This window comes from Alosa pseudoharengus, unplaced genomic scaffold (assembly GCF_046254945.1).
Source record: "Alosa pseudoharengus isolate Yale_2024_CS ecotype anadromous, Long Island Sound unplaced genomic scaffold, YU_APseudo_1.1 YU_APseudo_1.1_scf_3, whole genome shotgun sequence".
NCBI classification, from domain to species: domain Eukaryota; kingdom Metazoa; phylum Chordata; class Actinopteri; order Clupeiformes; family Clupeidae; genus Alosa; species Alosa pseudoharengus.
In genome coordinates, this window is record NW_027468718.1 from 16848401 (window position 1) to 16867351 (window position 18951).

At 43.0% G+C, this 18951-nt stretch overlaps 1 protein-coding gene across 1 annotated transcript; it reads right to left on the bottom strand.

Annotated features, from left to right (window-relative positions):
• Window positions 1-15640: 15640 nt before the first annotated feature.
• zic2a (zic family member 2 (odd-paired homolog, Drosophila), a) lies at window positions 15641-18577 on the bottom strand. The gene is made up of 3 exons (XM_076262544.1): window positions 17602-18577; window positions 16067-16230; window positions 15641-15850 (listed from the first exon to the last, which is right to left on the bottom strand). The coding sequence occupies exons 1-3, from the start codon at window positions 18575-18577 to the stop codon at window positions 15641-15643; spliced, it is 1350 nt and encodes a 449-aa protein (XP_076118659.1).
• Window positions 18578-18951: the final 374 nt, after the last annotated feature.

Here is an 18951-nt window from a genome sequence, read left to right on the forward strand (position 1 = left end):
TTCTTTTTTTTTGGAAGGGGGACCTCCTGCTATCGGCTGACATGCACGTGCACCTTCATCCAGTCATCAATGAGCTGATGTCGTCTGTAACAAGCTCACTTGACACCATCATTCAGCAGGCCCCTTCGAGAGAGAAGGTAGCTAAGGGCCTGTTAGCTATCCATGGTATTTTGTCAAAAAAAAGAGAGATGCTTATTGAATGAAAATAGTGTTGTGACAGCCGGAGGATTTTTCAAGTGCATGACAAGAGACAATGTGTTTTTTTCACACAGTCACATGTAAAACATACAGATAGTTGAATAAATGAACAGTAAGATTGTGTGTACAAACCCAAGCACATGCATACTTTAAAATAAACATGGTTAACACACACACAAATGCACAATCTCTCTCTCTCCCTCCCTCTCTCTATTTCTTCCTCTCTGTGTCTGTCACTCACAAATAAACAATAAACACACACACACACACACACACACACACACACACACACACACACACACACACACACACACGCACCTGAAGAACATGTGGTGATAAAACTTTAGCTAATTAAGTGAGAGACAATTGCACTCGGGGGAGACATTCCTGGGAATTACCATCAACAACTGGATCAACATAGCGGGGAAGAGGGGCTGTTTACAGGCCTGTTGTTCGACACTTTCCCCCTTTCACCGAGGTGCTAAAACCACTCATCACTACCAATTTCTCCTCCGCCATTGTTACAGAGCCCTTTAAACCCACATGCCCAAGACTAGGGCCATACATACAGTGACCAGTGATCAGTGACTGTAAATAATAGAAGCTCGCAGAAAGGAAGTGATCAATGTCTTAGATTTGAGGGAAGTTCTTCTGTGTGTTGGTGTAGTCGCCCTATCTCCTTGCCCGCACACTATCATTTCCTGGTAATGATCCTCTTACCACATTGATCGGATCAATCCATTAGAGTGATCCTATTAACATGTGAGATACGCAATAAGGCCTTTCACCACCAACACAGCGCTGCAGTCTGGTAGTTTATCGCCCGTCAATCCATATCGCCATGACATTTTGGGGTCTTCTGGCTCAAACCCCACTGACACACCCTGACATGCACCACAAAGAGAGAAGCAGAGACCTGCATAGGGAGAGAGACAGATAACAGGCACACTCCTGCTGCATGAGGAATCAATTACTTACAGCACACACACACACACACATACACACACACACACACACACACACACACACACACACACACACACACACACACACACTTTGATCTAAAATCAAACATTAGTGGCATCTCAGTTTTACACCTGAACTTATGTCTGTAACTCTACGTAAATGGCATATAAATACACGCTCTGCTGTGCATATGCTGCGCTAGCGGGCAGTGCCAGGTCATCTCACCAGCGGCTAACTCAGCTCTGTGTTCATGCTGCTGGTTTCTCAATCCAGCAGGCTGGTTGGCAGCCAGCTAAAGGAAGAGGATGAGCCATTCACTGAGGTAACGACAGAGGTCACGGAGCCATGCGAGACACAGCGCTGGGCGACCTCGGGCCAAACCAGGACGCTGTAGCAAGCTATGCTAGGCTACGCAGGTGTGCACGCTCGCACACACACATACACACAAACACTGGGACTCCTGCTAGAACTGTGATAGAATCCCAATCTGTGGAAGCGAAGACTATTTGGGAGGGAGAGCAGCAGGGTAACAAAGTGGGGACAGGCAAAGCAGATTGTGCAGACCCCATTTGCAATACGCATAACACAAGCGCTCTTGTTTGTGGGGCTTTCTAATTACCTCTGCTTTGCATTTCAGATTTTTGAGGAGTTTTTTTCCTCCTTAATTTTGGCAGGACCGCAGTTTGCAATGCTAATTTCATGTCAAGGAATCCATCTGCATGGTAAATAATCTTGAGGTTCATTTTGTTGGGGAAGGTAGTTTTTTTTCTAAAAAATGCATTACCTGTGATCTGTACAGTTTTCCATAAGGCTTAAACACTGTAAGACTCTGAAGGGAAGGAATGCAAATGTGTAAATACATTGTGTAGGAAGTACCCACAAAAAAGCTGTGAACGTTCCAAAATGTTCAACAAATAGCCCTTAGGTAAAAAAGACATTGAGGGAAAGACTCCCTTGAATGCACTCTTTTGTGAAATATGCGAGATTCTTCACAAAGGAGGAAAGAATTCAAGTGCACATCTCCTGGTTAACTGACCTGGGCTATTCAACTGCTAGTACTGACAATCTGTCCCTATAGAAAAGCTGTTTCCATTTTACTCTCAACGGCCTACAAATTGCAAAAAAATACATGTTCTTCCATGAGGGAAAAAAGCTTGACAATTTCTTTACATTTCCACTCATGAGGGGAGCTGTTTTCGACGGGCAGAGTAAAAGCTGGTCTTCACGTTCAAATCTTCAAGCTCTAAGAGGGTGAGAGGACTCAGGGCTGATGTAAACAGGAGAGGAGAGAGTGGATTTTTTTTTTTTTTTTTTTTTTTTAAATGTGTGCATTTTTTTTCCTCCCAAGGTCCTCAAAGGTTAAACTGAAGTGGCTGGTAACAACTCTATTATGTAGGCGAGTCCCTCATTGGCAAACAGGAGCTTGGCATGTAAAAAAAAAAAGAAACTGCAGAGGAGTCGGCTATCCCACGAGACCCGTGAGCACAGCAGGTTAACCTGCCAGGGCTTTTTTTAAGGCCTGATTGCCAAGCCCCCCGTAGCTCGAGGTAAACTGACAATTTTCCATCAGCAGGGAAGGTGGCTTTATTAGCAACGTGGAGGAGAGAGAGAGAGAGAGAGAAAAACAACTAAATGCATAGGAGCAGAGAACGGCATTGTGCCTTAACGACGGCAGATTAACACGAGCACGGCCCGATCAATTAGTGCAGTGCTGTGACATTACTGCGAACGGCAATAAATAAAAAGTCTGTTCCGAGAACTCTGGGGTCAAATTAATCTGGCATTGCTTAGAATGCAGGGGGAGATAACACATTAGTATTCATACAAAATGCAAATCTTGCATGCTTACATCAACACCCTGCTATAAATATGCTAGATTGTAAAGACGAGGGGAACCTATTAGTTCTGTTCTGGAGAGAGAGGCAGCTGCATGCCATTGAGAAGTTGTCTCAGATGGATTGAGATGGAAGTGAAGCCATCCATTCGGAGAAACGCACACAGCTAGTTGTTGATGAAACGGGTCTTGCACTGGAAACTGCTGACAGGTGGGGTGGGTTTGCTGCAGCTCAGATCTTGAGTGAGCATCAGTAGGCTCATATTTTCCAAACAGCAAATCAATATGTCCAAAAGCTATGTATGCCTATCTGAATACAGATTTCAAAGCCGGGCACACACACACACACACACACACACACACACACACACACACACACACACACACACACACACACTCACACACATGAAACATACAAACAAAGCTCCCCCCACACACACATTTGGACTGCTATCACCTGCAGGTGAACCATATTTGAAAAGGTAATATCCAACATATATGTAACAAGGCGTGTGAGTTAGTATCTACTGAATTTGATTCCTCTGAGATCTGTGGACTTAAGGGATTTTTCTGATATATCTTTTATGATAGAGTACTCATAGGTTTTAAATACATTGCTTATAAAAAATATTATATACAATCCCACCATTCTTGTATTCTTAACTAGCTGCATGTTTGAGGCACACAGGTCTATTTATTACATATACATAAGGAGAATAATCGTCGTTTACACAACACTAAAATTCAAGACCTACAATAAAGACGGAATATCCAAAAGGGGCACAGATATGATTTGATTCCACTTTAATAGGCACATTCATTACAACGCTGGATATCTCAATCACCAACTTAACCCGGAACAATGAATTATTCAGCCAATCAGGACAAAAACACACATATATACATAATCCATTAGAGTCGCACCCAGGCTCCTAATAAGGAGATCCTGACAGAGTAGACTGACACCAGGTCTGGGGGTGGACACCCTGCCTGTTGGGGGGCCATTTGATCTGGGCCCTTGATTAACTCATCGTCTGTCCACTTGTCCTCCAGACATGTGCCGACATGTCATAATCGTCATAACTCTCATCAGTGCCCCTGTTCGCTCGCATCCGACTCCCTGATTGGGGGGCCTGAATTCCCACAAGGCGGCTGGTTAATGCTTAATAATTCCCCTTAGCTGCACGCCAAACCCTACCGCGGGCTCTTCAATTAACATGAGGAACATGGAGGAGCTTGGTGATGACCTGGGCTGGGCTCTAGGTGTAAGCTTTCTTTTTTGCTTTAGTTTTGTTTTCTTGTTTTTTTTTTGTTTTTTAGAGACGCGAGATGAGAGGTGCAAATGTCGCTAGCGAGTCAGGAGACCTCACTCTGCCTTAGATTAGTAATCTCTTATTACCGGCCATCAAAAAAATAACATCCCAAACGCTCGCAGAGTGTTTTTCGCTGCCATTAATATTTCCATCCAGCACACTGTTCAATGAGCAACGCAAGAGGGGGAAAAAAATAGGGCATGCATGCTTACCACACACACGCGCACAAACACACACACACACACACACAGAGAGAGAGACACACGCACACACACACACACACACACACAGAAATCGCAACATAAAAACCCAGCTGTGGTTCACACTACCTTCAAATAGCTTCTCCTCTTCCTTGTGTCATATTTATTTTTTTATTTATTAAAAAAAAAAAACTATGACAATATCTGTCACGAGCGTGGGCGGCTTTCATGCAATTCCCCATCCGCCTGCTTCGTTGCGAGCAGCTGTCAACAGTGTTTCTGATTTATTTGTCAAGTGGCGGAGGGGATGAGGGCTTGCGAGGATCTCCCCTAGTCCTGCGAGTGGAACCACCGGAGACTGCCATCCTCCTCCACCACCACCACCACCAGCACCACCACCACCATCCCCCCAGCCCCAGCATACGCACGCCTGGTGAGATGGGGAGCAAAATGCGCCCGTTTCCCCTCAAACCAGGAGCTGTTTACTTATCAACACCTCTTTTGAGACGCCATCCCAGCGATGAGACGAGCACGATAGCAGGAGAGATGTGTCTCATACACACACACACACACACACACACACACACACACATGAACACACAAATATGGGTTCACCGCGGAATATCATTTTCTATCCTGTCTGTTGCTTCACAGTTGTGTTTTATATGCATGTATTGTGACACTCTCTGTGTCACACAAACACACACACACACACACACACACACACACACACACACACACACACACTTACTCACACACTCACACATGTGCACGCACACAAACACACACTCACCTACATAGACATCTACACCTGAAAGTGTGCAGTGCGACCTAAAAATAAAAAAATGTCTCAGCTTACAGTAGGTTTTTATCTTGCTGTCAAAACACACCTCTCTCCCTGACACCTCTCTCTCAACAGCAACATGCAGAGAGAGAGAGAGAGAGAGATAGAGCACCCAAGACTTTCCCATCATCACCTCTCACAAGCGTCTCCAGGAGGCCAAAGCTATCTCTCTCTCTCTCTCTCTCTCTCTCTCTCTCTCTCTCTCTGTTTTTCTATCTATCTCTTTATCACACCACTCACCATCTCTCTCTCTCTCTCTCTATCCCTGGGCTCAGTCCAAACCAGGCTTTCTGGCCGTTACTGACTCATGACTCATCCTCTGCAATGGCGGAGCAGAAGAGGTGGCATCGCCACCCATCTACAGGGAGAACGGGCACCGTGACTCACACTCGAGCGGGAGGTCCATCACTGGCACAAACCACTAATTAATAACCAAGTGGGAAAACGTGTGCCTCACCTACACCAGTCTCTCTTCCAATGACAGATTCACAGAAACACAGTTGGTAGCTGAGTCATTAGGGGGGGGGGGGGGGTTGTGGCCCCTGTCGCAGACTGACAGGGTGTTTTGTTCTGTGAAAGACAAAGTCATTCATCGCCCTGACTCATCATGTATAACGCTGATAACGAATCGTGTTATCTGAACACATCCGAAGATGTGATGTACCTTTGTGGGTTTACAGGGGAACATTCCGCTATCTTATTAAATGCCGCTCTCTTGTTTTTCCATTTGTAGGTTCATCTTCAGTTTGTACAAGACAAACATTTGGCATTAGCTACAATGCGCATTTGCTTTAACATCGCCTATTCATGCAGCTATGTATACTTGTTGCAAAAGGTTAACGGCATTTGTCAACACAAGTAGCTAGCTTTCTTTTGAGATGCAAGGGAGCAGTGTTGACAATGGATCAGGTTCAGGTTACAGTGCCAAATGGCAGGGATTAGTACCAAAGCTTGAGCCATGCCCTAACATGGCGGGGAAAGGGAGAAAGATGACCTTTAAAAACATAGGCCAGCACTTACCCCAGCTGTCTGCGAACCATGTAGACATCACATGCATAAACACAGATGTCATCATGCCACTGCACTGTCTCTGATGTTATCTGACATCCCGTTTGTGGCTCGCCAATTTTTCCGGCGTGCCTCTTCCAACTTGGTAACTTGAGCGAGTAAGCGAGTGCGGCCCGTGTTATTTAAGCAGCAGCGCCAGCCACGCGAGTGTTGATTATGGTCTGTGTAAAGCCGTGCTGGACATTGACATGCGTCGGGGTGCTACCTGACAGGCCATCGACAAGCTCACTGACCATGAACATGTCTGCTGTCAGGGGACCTTTGGCCTCCAGCCGGGAAAACTTTGTGCTCAAAGTCAATCAAATTATCTATCCCACCTACCCCAACCCCACCCCCACATCCACACACCCCTCCCCATCGCTCTTCAGCCCACCAGCTCAAGCTCGGAAAAGCGCAGAGCATCTGAGTCGCTGATTACACCGATGGAGCGCACCAAACCGCACCGCATGGGGCCAGACATACATTGACAGGCGCATCGGAAGACAAGCGAAAACGATAAGAAAAATAAACCAACAAAACGTGCCCAAAGGAATCGTCAAGTTTGCACTCCATGGCAAAAAATGAAGATAATAAGTCACTGATGGATTTCCCCTCACTTTCCACCTGGGAGATTGTTTTGAAGGAGAAGAGGGAGAACAGGACTGAGAGAAGATATGTATCAAAATTGTGGCGGCATTTGCATGAATCGTGGGGGACATTTCCTTTGCATTCGGCATTCCCAGCAGGGGGCTCGACCTCCTCTAGAGAGGACCACAAGAGTGGAAAAATAAAATTAGGCGGCAGCCGTGTCACAACTTACAGTACGGCAGTAAAGGGGGAAAAAATCTGTGCTACACAAGTGTGGTTTGATGGCGCTGTTCCGAGATTCGCTGTCTGTTAATAACCTGTGGCTGGCAGCGGCGGACCACTCGCGAACGCCTGATGTAAGTCGAGAGTTAGAAACTTGCGTTTGATTGCCATTCCTCCCACTGATTCAAGGCCAAGCCTTTACAGAATTAAGCGCCGTTTAAAGCGCGAGGCTTCCCTTGGCTAGCTTCGGGGGAGTTTGTCAGAGGTGGTTGCTGCAAACTACAAACAGCTGACAAGTGCTGGGATGCTTGTTTGTAGGCCTCTCCTGGAGGGGGGCTCCCCTCCTTCTCTTCTGAAGGCCAGGATTGGCAGTCGCTGTTGTCAACTAAATCTTTTTGAATGGAGTTTTGTTTGACAAACTATTGTTCAAATAAATATGCATAGCAACAGGATATGGGGCCAGTGAAGGTCATGTGTTTTTCTTCAGAGAAACGTTGGAGATACCATGCATACATTTACTCTCAGATCTCTAACATACCTCAGTAAAGCTGATCAAAATGTTTTGTGCATCTGACACAATATGCAGAAAGTACAATATCACAAACTTTCAAAGTTTTACAATGTATACACTCAGAACTTTACAGTATCTCCAACTTCAGCATAACTCAAAAATAATAGAATAGCACAGAACAACCACGAGGAAACAGCAAGTAGCTTTGTTAAGTCCTTCCGGCAGTTTCCATGACAAAGTTTACCAAAATGCCTATAGTAGGGTTAATACTGTTCCATGACATCATTAAAGCCATACTTAAGAACTCCTTCGGATTCTTAACAAGCTGGTCTGTTTGAAGATCAAAGGTACCAAGGTGAGACATTATGTTTACGGGTGTTGAGAAATTGAACATTTCCTGGTGTTAATAGTTAAATGCATCCTTTAAACACAGAGAGTACGCAAACTAAACAAGGGCAAAAAGACACTTTAAGGCTGGCAAAATGGGGTCCAAAGGTAAACTGGCTCAAGCTAAAAAAGCTTTTTCTCTCTCTCAAGAGAGAACACACAAAATATGTTTCTTGCTTTCCATATTGTTTCTTGTCAGGAGAGAATAAAACTAAATCATAGGGTAATTACCAAGTACTACAAAATTATGAGCTAATGGCAAATTAACACAAATAAAGGAATTATTCATATTTGTGCAAAATAATGACCAGCTCCAATACAGCTATATCAAAATCAGCAGAGGCCTTACACCAACCTTCTTGTTAGTTGCCCTGATGGATGACAAAGGTCTATGGCAAATTACAAGAACCCCTTAGAACCTCCCAAAAACCACCTGTGAAAAATACAGAAAAAGAGGACATGAGTCATAAAACATGGGAACAAATCACCATCTTGCAAGAACAGATTATTTAGAGAGCGTGCAGCGCAGAGAGGATGAGTTGAAATTGACCAAATGTTCCATTTCGCCTGAAGAACTTTCTGCCAAGCAACCAGTGGGAGGAAGTGAACACCACCCCTTGCCCTCGGCCAGGCAGTGTGTGTGTGTGTGTGTGTGTGTGTGTGTGTGTGTGTGTGTGTGTGTGTGACTGTGTGTGTGTGTATGTGTGTGTGTGTGTGTGTGTTTGTGTGTGTGTGCATGTGTGATTGTGTGCGTGTGTGATTGTGTGAGTGTGTGTGTGTGTGTGTGTATGTGTGTGTGTGTGTGTACAATACATGTACGCATTTGCGTGTGTGTGCGCTAACCTCCACTCTCTAACGCTCTAAATCAGTCCGGCCACATAAGCAGGCCTTGCCAAGCGTCTGCGAATGAAAGAAAGTGAGTGTTTGGACCTCCCGACCGCTGGTGTCTGTGCCACTGTTCCGTGGCAGTCCTGCCCTGGCGGTACACGGCGCCTGTTTCCCTACAGCTGCTCCATGTGTGTTTGGCTTGCCATTCCGTGAGGTGACAGAGGTGACAGTCACTGCCGCTCCCTCACAAGTCTACATTCGTCTCACTGAGAGAGGCGGTTGCACGGTGCCCACTAATCCATGCACAACAGGCAAGAGTCTGGAAAACATAGGAAACTCTGCTGTGCACAGACTTCCACATAAACAGGGCACTGGGGATGAGAAAGCAACTCCTAAGAAGCACTAGACAACCCCACAGTCTGTGTTTGGCTTAAATAAGAGAGGGCTTGTCCATCATCTTCCATCAGCCACATGTTGGCACACATCTCTGTAAAACATCTTTGTGTGCTTTATATGTGATCTTGCAGCTCAAACATGACAATACATGCATTTTTTTACTTTAAAGTAGCCTATATTCTGAGTAGCATATACCGCTTTTGATAGATGTGACGTGTTTATAGGCGGAAAAACCGTAAACACTAAAGCCCTCGTCATATTTTTGTCAGAGCAAGAAGGACAGATTATCCTCATGTTTTCCTTTCCGAATTTAACAATCGCTTTAATGGTAGGCTACCTTGTCGCTGATGTTGCTATTACGTTTTGGCTACAAACCCGAAGCTTACATATTAGAACCACATACCTCGGACATGTTCCGGGAGCAATCTGACGCACGACGGGAAGGCATACTTTTGTTATTGCACTATCACGACTCTGTGGGGCAGCCAAGTAATTTCACAACCGGGCAATATTGGCGCTAGTAAAGACTAAGCTGTTGCTTAGACCAAGCAACTCACATGTAAATATTTAGACTTTCATCTGACAAGGAAGTCTAATATTCAGAACCGACGTTCCTACAAAAACTGACCATAATAATATTGTTTGGTGAAATCACTTCCTTGTAGATTTTTTTAACTGACCAATAATTATTTAATAACAGCCATTCCAGTATTTAAATAAAACTGAACTACTTCCGTAGTCTACAAAAAGCAAAAACCGGAGTAACATCTGGGTGATCGAAGGGGAAATTACCCGACTAATCCATCAAAATTCCGTGTAGATAATTTTGGAATTATATAGATATTACAACTTTAGCCTACCGCCCACTCTTTTTCTCGCACTCTCGCTTGGAACATTATTGATATACTCAGGTGAGGTCACATTTTTTACAGGTTCCCTTAAAACATGTTTAGCTCAAACCCGGAAAAATCGGCCTACACGTCTGATATATTTCGAAAGTGATTTCAAAAAAAATATCACTGACTAAAATGGTATTTCATTATGGTTCTGTTCTATGTTACCTATGTGCCTCGACTGGAAAACATTGGAAAAGATATTGCGAGCCTTGCATTTTCTGACAAATTTGAATTAATAGACTGAAATGTAGAACAATTTTAAAGATGAATACTCCTAGGATTTGACAAACAAAAAAATACCTGTCACGAACAGATGGCTCAAAACCTCGGTTGTGTTGTACAGGAGATAATTTACCTAAGATACACATGAATTCACCTAGGCATAGCTTTTAATGTTTAGGCTACCAGAAAAGTGTAGGCCTACACCTTCTTCTTTAGGATTATGCTCGATTTTTATTTTGGTTTTAGAACTTCATAGAGTCATCTGTCATTTTTGCATAGGCTTATTGAAGAAAACGTGACAGGCTAATGCAGGGAATATAGCCTGATGTAGTTATGAATTAGGCTAAATTAATAGAGATATCAGTTGCCGTTGTAGGCCTATGCTACTTTGATTAACTTAACTAGGCCTATATTCCATATATTGGAAACATTGGTTAAAATAGAGTCACAGAGTGTGTGGCTACACCAGTTAGGCCTAATTTATATTCGTTTATTATTGTGTAGCGTACACAAATAATTGTATTTTTCGTTCAGTAGGCTATTGTTCAGATGAACATGTGTTCACATATACTAACTTATTATGCACTAACGTAATCAACTTTGGTGACTTGGTTTAACTAATCATTTATGTAGGTCTCAGCTTAAGGTGGAAGAGGAGTGGGGGGTGGGGTTATTTATTAAAACATATTATTTATTACAATTTTGGGACTGGTCAATGGTTTGAATGGATTTAGCCTATATTTTGAATTCTTTGTCACACTACTAACGAATATGTAGATGCCCTTTTGTCTGAACTATCCTACTGTAAGGGACGTTCCATTCAAATTCGAACTATTAGGGTCATAAGCTACACATTACCGGTGCAATCACACCAGTGTAATGCTGTTTATTAAAGAATTAGTCGCAGAGAGTATGAAAATGTCGCACAGAGACATTTCTGTAACAGGTGCAAAAAACTATTGTGACAGGTGACTGACTAGGATACAGGATTTCAAGGGTAATTTGCTGAGATCATAAACGTGTCATTCAGCTGTCTTAGGATATGTCGGTGACCACATACAAAATCAAGATGCATTTAGTAAACCTTTGTGATTCTCTCATTGCCTCATTTATTTACAGACAATATAGCAGATAAAGGCAAAATCAAAAGAGTGTAGAAACAAAAAGTCACGTCCTTATGCTTCTTCACCCAAACTCACACAACAAAAGCGTGTAAACAACGAAAATATATATGCAACCTTTATTACACAGTGAATGTTACTCGTTGGTTTAAAATATTAAAATATTTAGATACAATTATTTAAGAGAGAGGGATGTGTGCCGCAGGTGGTGTGTGTGTGTGTGTGTGTGTGAGAGAGAGAGAGAGAGAGAGCTCAGTGCGTGTGTGTGTATGAGAGAGAGAGAGAGAAAAAGAGAGAAACAGAGTGAGCGTTTGCGCGTTGATGTCTGATGTATGTGGATATGTGTGCTGGTGTGAATCAAATCGCTCGGAAAATTATGCCCGCCTTTACCGTAATGGCACTGTATTGTCAAATACTTTCTCCGTTTCTTGCATTTGACTATACCACCTATCTTCAAGTCCAGTTGACTATACTGAGTCAATCAAAGCAATACAAAATATATTTTAAAACCACTTCGCTAACATGTTAGGGCCGTATTCATTAAAGCATTTCCTCTCTTTCGAATCTGTGGTGTTAAAATACTGATTGAAATGCTTTGTATAATTTCATATTAAGTTTGAATTATTCATGGCATTTCCCCCGATAGTGGCCTACTGGGAGAATAAGAAGATTGAAATACTACAGAAGAGATAGTATACAAGACTTTTAACAACCATATCTTATTGTGATGATGTGTTCTTCCAGAACTCACGCATGCATTGCGCTTTGCAGTGTGTGTGTGTGTGTGTGTGTGCGTGTGTGTGTGTGTGTGTGTGTGTGTGTGTGTGTGTGTGTGTAATGTGCCTCCGCTGCAGGTAGGCTCTATCAGGAGACATGGTTGTCAGCAGTCGAGGTCAGCTTCATAATTCAAAGCAAAAAGTGCACATGATAAAAGAGCTCGTAAAGAGTATCAATCTTCCTTATGCACTTCTTGAAAGCTATGGCTGGCCACGTCTTCATAAATCTACATAAACCCCGGTGAATGAAATAACATCAGGTTAACCTCATTAGTTTACATATTGCGCATGTTTATTCCATCAGCATAATTGCTGCGATAAAAAAGGAAGAAAGTCTTCTGATTTTCCTGTAGCTGCCATTTCAATTCATTTCAATGGCTTATTCTCAGATCAATAAAACTCCTAGCAGTATTAGATTAAATACACCTGCTCAGATTTCCAAGACACTCAAGTCTTATTCACAACTGTTGGATACAAGGGGGAAATTCACACGTGTCAGAGCCGGGGCAAAAGTGAATTAAAGAATATGAATAAAATGCCAAGGGTTAGGTCTAGATGCTCTTGTCGAGAGAGCATATTGTACTCAAATAGAGAACCTGTATTTTTGTTGCTTTGTCTTTCTTCATGGATCAATATCAGAACAGCATGTGCCGTTAAGGAAACGGCATCGACGCTCTGCGTGACGCTGACCTTTTACTCTCCCTACAGGTCATATCATTCTCTTCCAAACAGGTCAACTCGCAATCCAGGAAGACAACAACTCTTGATTACTCTTCCGTTAGGCAGAAAATAAACAATAAAGTAAAATAAGTGAAATAGACGTCAGATAATATTGTACACAAACAAAGCACACTGACACTTAAAGTAATAGCTTATTTTATAAAACGCCGTTCTGTAAAGAATGATAAATGTCCCCAGAAAGAAGACTGCACAACAAGGAACGGCTTTGAAGTCCAAAAAGTAAGCGCTGGTTATACACTATCTAGTACACATGTATGCCAACACAAACACAAAAAGCGGGGACCTAAGACGGTGGTTTGGAGCTGCAGTCCTAATTGCCAAGACAATGGCTAAAACTAGGCATTGTGCCTGTCTGCCTGCCCCTGCCCCTGGCTTCATGCGTGCGGCGTGCCCATGCGTGCCCATTCTCTTCCCTAATTTCCCTTTGCACAACTTCCAAAGCCAACCCTATAATAACAGAACGACTAAGGTGAATCTACGTGGATGTATTTGAGGTGGTTATACCTCTTTAATTATGATATCCTACGAAAACACACTTCAATCTAAACAAAGTGAACCGTAGTGGTATTTGCCCGTAGTGTATGTCAGAGCAACCCTGCCCTCCCGACTGCTATTGTGGCGGCAGTCCGCTCTGTAGCGAGTACTATATTGCACCAACTCCAGTCACACCACAACCAGCTACATGAGTTGTAAAGTGCTGCGCTTGTTTGCATTGTAGTTCGTTTTTGTCAAGCGTCTTCACCCCCAGGGTACTAGGCTACTGCTATCCCAGAGTAAATCTCCTAGGCGGCATGTTGTAGGCTACCTTGTAATATTCACCCAATATATCCCCGGTCAGATCTACTCTCAGTGTCTGTGTATCATTGCTACCATTAGTAGCCTATAAAACCAGTAAGCTACATAGTTACAAGTGCAGTCTCAGTGCCCCATGTTCAGGTTTGATTAGGAGACTTATAAAGTATCTAGAAACATGGTTAATATGTACTTCAACAATGCGCAAAGCTGAGTCAAGTTCAAGTTCATGGTCACTTGATGTTGAACTCTATTAGGTCTAAGGGAGATAGCAGATAGGGGGAGGGGTATGGCACACTAAGACTCCTAAATGCTACAAATAAGACGGGGAAAGACAATGGCTATAAGGCCTAAGGCCTCCCACTCACCCTCAATGGCAAAGTTCACATTAGGAGCTTTAAAGCAACAACTCACATGTAAGAACAATACTGGTTATAAGCTTTGGTAAAGTCTCATAACCTTACATAATCTCATAATTCTTAATAGGACTAGGCTACTTAAATGTTGCAATTTCATAGAAGCGTTCTGAAATCTGTTCAGCATGTTGTCCAATCCTCCTAGGCCTAGTGGATAGCACATGTCACTGGAGTGAATAGCCGTAACACCATTCACCAAAGATAAAATTCGGAGTCATGTCAAAGTAGCTTATCTTCTAAACTTTGCTTAGTTTTAATCGCTGCAGTACAAACATACTGAAAATCGCTTACATCGGTCTCCTCAAGTCTATGATCTACAGAGCCACATTGCGCTGTGTTGAAACCACACAAACACACACGCGCGCGCACACACACACACACACACATACACTTGCAAGTAACCTAAGCTGTGGTCAGACCTCTATAATTGCTGTGGGTGTTGAACCTGTATCATAAGTCTCTAGTAAATGAACAACTACTCTTTGCTTTGCATCTCACGTCAACAATATTACCGTTTTCCCACACAAAACTATCCAACAGGAAGTACACTTGCAACACATTTTTATTATATTTGTATGCAGTAAAATTCTTATCACAATAATGGAGAAAACACCTCTTAAACTTTGAACAAAAACACTTAACAAAACAACTGCCCGAGTTCAGCTCATAATTGTACATATTTATAGTAAAGAAACATTCTTTATAAATATTGTTTCATCTGTAGCAAGTAAATACCATAATTTAATTACAAATGGATAAATATGGCAGTCGATATTTACAAAAGGAAGTTGTAATTACAGAAAATTGAACGGCACGACGTTTATTTTCCTCACAATCTTCCAAATAGTATTTCACAATTCAAACTTGCAAAGCACAAAACGTCACAAGTTAAGCCCAGCGAACTAAAATATACATTCACAAGCAAATATTGTGTCTTTCGTAGTTGTGTTGACTTTGGCACTCCTTCCTGCTTATAGATGTTTAGTTACAATCAGTTTGCCTCAACGGGATCACAATATTTAACATCATAATACAACTTGTATCAATAATATGTGCACTAAAAAGTCCAGTTAGAGAAATAGCTACCATTGAATGAACATCTATACACCAAAAACTGACAAAATCTATTACAACCATTGGGAGAGAGGGTGTGTAATAATTATTTACAAAATAGTGTATACATGTTTAGCGCAAATCACTTGGCTGATCCTCCGTGGTGCCGTGTTATGGCGCTTAGTAATAGCGTTCGTATAGCCTATACAGTGGTTCCTTTTTACAAGCCTGTCCGGATCTTGAGTTTTCTTGCTGTTTTCTGAACTGGGTTTGTGCTGTTGCCAGAGTCCTAAACATACCACTCACTGAAATTGGACGATAGGCTGCTGTGACTGTGGCTGTGGCCGTTGTTGTTGTTGTGCACTGCTGACGCGGGCGACAGATTGTTGTTGCTTTGCGTCTCGGTGGAGGGGGACACCAGGCCAGGGGGTGTGGAGGACTCATACCCTGAACTGGCTGCGGGCGACGAGTCTGATACGGGCGGGGAGGCTTCATGAACCTGGGGAAATACAACAGTAATGCTTAACACGCAGCAGCAGACAAATCTGTGTGTCATGGCATACGTTATGTCCCAACGCTATACTACAATCAAGTGGCGCAGATAGTTACATTCCATGTGTTCCAGAACAACCACGCCTCCCTAAACCACAATAACAGCTACTGGAAGCCAATATATATATATATAAAGAAATACTGGCGAAGATGGTGAGCTTACCTTCATGTGCTTTCGTAGAGAGCTGGGATGTGTGTATGACTTGTCACACATTTTGCAAAGATAGGGTTTGTCGGAGGTGTGAACGTGCATGTGCTTCTTTCTGTCGCTGCTGTTGGCGAAGCGCCGATCACAACCCTCAAATTCGCACTGGAACGGTTTCTCACCTGAATAATAGAAAAAAGCAAGGCAAAAATTAATTACATCATAAATTAAGTATGGTGAATACATTCTCATTGCCTCTGATTGCACACACCATTTATTGATTGTTTCATAGTAATTGTATTCATCACGTCTCCACAAAATGTGGCATAGGCTATTAGGATACCCTAAACAGTTGGATTGAACTGGCAGAGAAAATAGCATAAAATTCAGAAATGCAATTTTTACATGGGGTTTTGAAAATTGTATATCTTGTATATCACTCTTAAGAGAGCCCGTGAAATATTAAAATATGAGCACAGTAAAACATTGCCATAGTCTGGGTGCAAATTCAGTCCAATCACATATGGCCGCCATTATTGACCCCAAGTGAAACATTATTTGTGAAATGATAAAGCATAATGTTTTGATGCAAAAAAAGTTTGGCCATTGGAAATAAGTTACAATACAGTAACTAATATGTGGTATCCACTTGGCTATTTCTGTGTAGCCCCTTCTCCTTATTCCCATTTGTTATGTGGCATACGGGTTTCCCTACAGACAGCATAAAGACATTTTTGAAGCAATAAGATAGTAATTAACACCCGGACTAATTCAGCACTCCATTACAACTAAAAAGTGAAATCCTGGTAATAGCCTGTCTAGCACCTACACTATCAATGGAATATGTGAGAAAACAAAAGGCCGCGTCGTTCTTTCCTGGAAAGTAAACAGTAGCCTGCTACATGCTTTTATTGTTTATTCGCTCGACTTCACCATAATCAGTTTAGAGTCTGAGTTTGTGATCTATGTTTTTTTTAAAAACTGTATTGATCTACGTTAGCAGAACACAACACGCGGACAGTTGAATGTGGAAGCACAGGCACACGCGAACATTAAACCGGGTGAAGAGATTTACTGCCTCTCTGCGCACGCGATGAGCTACCAGCACAGAGCCCTCATATCGCCTTTGACCCGTTTTAAAGTTTATGAACCACAAACCCTCGACAGTCTGTTACATAATTTAGTACATTGTTTCAAAACATCGCATTTATTCCGGGCTAGACTAGCCGTAATCGTTTCCAGAAGCATTAGTGGAGTGGTCGCTATAAAAATGAAATACTATTAGAGTACCAATAGGGTTTTTCAGACGTGATTCTACATTTTGATTTGATCTGAAATTATTCCCAATAAAAAACAACAAGAACAAAAAAACTAAATACGGATAACAATTCTCAATGTTTGTGTACATATTCGTTTTGAACAGGCCAAATACTCAGATGTATTTCAACATTTTAAAAGCGACATTTACCCAACGCCCCTTTCCTTAATCATCACTGTCGTAGTGCACAAAATGGAAATGTCAAAATATATTTTAAACAACAGAAAATAATTACCTGTATGTGTTCGCTTGTGAATCTTCAAATTTTCCGACCGTGCGAAGACCTTGCCACATCCAGGAAACGGGCATGGAAAGGGCTTTTCGCCCGTATGCACTCGAATGTGGTTGACTAACTTGTATTTGGCTTTAAAGGGTTTGCTTTCTCTGGAGCAGTCTTCCCAGAAACAGATGTGGTTGCTCTGTTCGGGCCCCCCGACGTGCTCCACGGAGACGTGGGTGACCAACTCGTGCATGGTACTGAAAGTTTTATTGCAACTCTTCTTGGGGTTGCTGAGCTGCTCCGGGTCGATCCACTTGCAGATGAGTTCCTGCTTGATGCATTGCTGCCTCATGTAACGGAAGAAGGCACCTGGGTGGTGGTGATGCGCTGCCATGTTCATTCCCATGTTCATATTCATGGAGCCATACTGGTTGTGCAGTTGGGCGGCGGAGTAAGGGTCGGTCCTCGGGCTGGATACCTGGTGATATTGATCGGATCGGCCGAAAACTTCCCCTGGTAGTCCAAGTCGCATCTGCCCGTTCAACACGTTTGGCGAGCTGTGAGACCCATGCTGGTCGTGGATCCCGGGAAACAAAATGTGACCCTGACTGTCTGTATGGGAGTGATGCAGTGACCCCGCTGTGGGGCCGAAGATCGCATGCTGGCTGCTGGCCGGAGACGAGTCTCCGAAGCCCCGGCTGCGAAACAGAAAGTCCCTTGTTGAGTTAAAAGGCGAGCTGGCGTACGACGTGACATGAGCTGCATGCGCACCCAGCGCCGCAGCGGGGTAACCTGGAGCCTGGGAGGTGAACGCGGAGCTCTGTCCGGGGGAGAGATCGTGGTTCAGTTTGAAGGCACCCATGTGTGCCGTATCGACAAAGCTATTTTGTGCTAAACTCAAATCTCTGTCCTGCATTTCGCTTGCTGAATGATGCCTGGCAAATGTGCCAACTCCCAACCCAGGGAACTGGTGACCAGCGTCCAGTAACATGATTTCTCAAGAAATAAAAATTCTCTTCGATTCAGTATATTTACAACTGTTCAGTCTGTTGCAAAATAAATCAAATGCCTCGGCAGTTATGGAAGTGCCAACTTCCAAAGACGAAAACACTTCATCAGGCGAAGTTCAGCGCGATTATCCGCTAGAATGAAGACGGTGTATTTTGCGCACGTCTATTTTCTCGTACTTAACTTGTAACTCAAAATCCCATGAAATTAGTTGTGGAGACTCCCCTTGTTTTGTCTTCTCAAATGTATTTTTTAAAAACCCGATGCGATTGAATAATTCTTACAGGCTCTTCCTCACCCTGAATGCGGATCCTTGCAGCATCTCGGGTTGGAATGTTTATTTCTTTCGCTAGTCTG

Coding starts and splice junctions, on each gene's coding strand:
- zic2a (XM_076262544.1), bottom strand. CDS start 18,577: ATGTTACTGGACGCTGGTCACCAGTTCCCTGGGTTGGGAGTTGGCACA. Junction 16,231..17,601: donor TCACAAGCGAACACATACAG/GTAATTATTTTC, acceptor TCTATTATTCAG/GTGAGAAACCGTTCCAGTGC. Junction 15,851..16,066: donor CTCTACGAAAGCACATGAAG/GTAAGCTCACCA, acceptor GTATTTCCCCAG/GTTCATGAAGCCTCCCCGCC.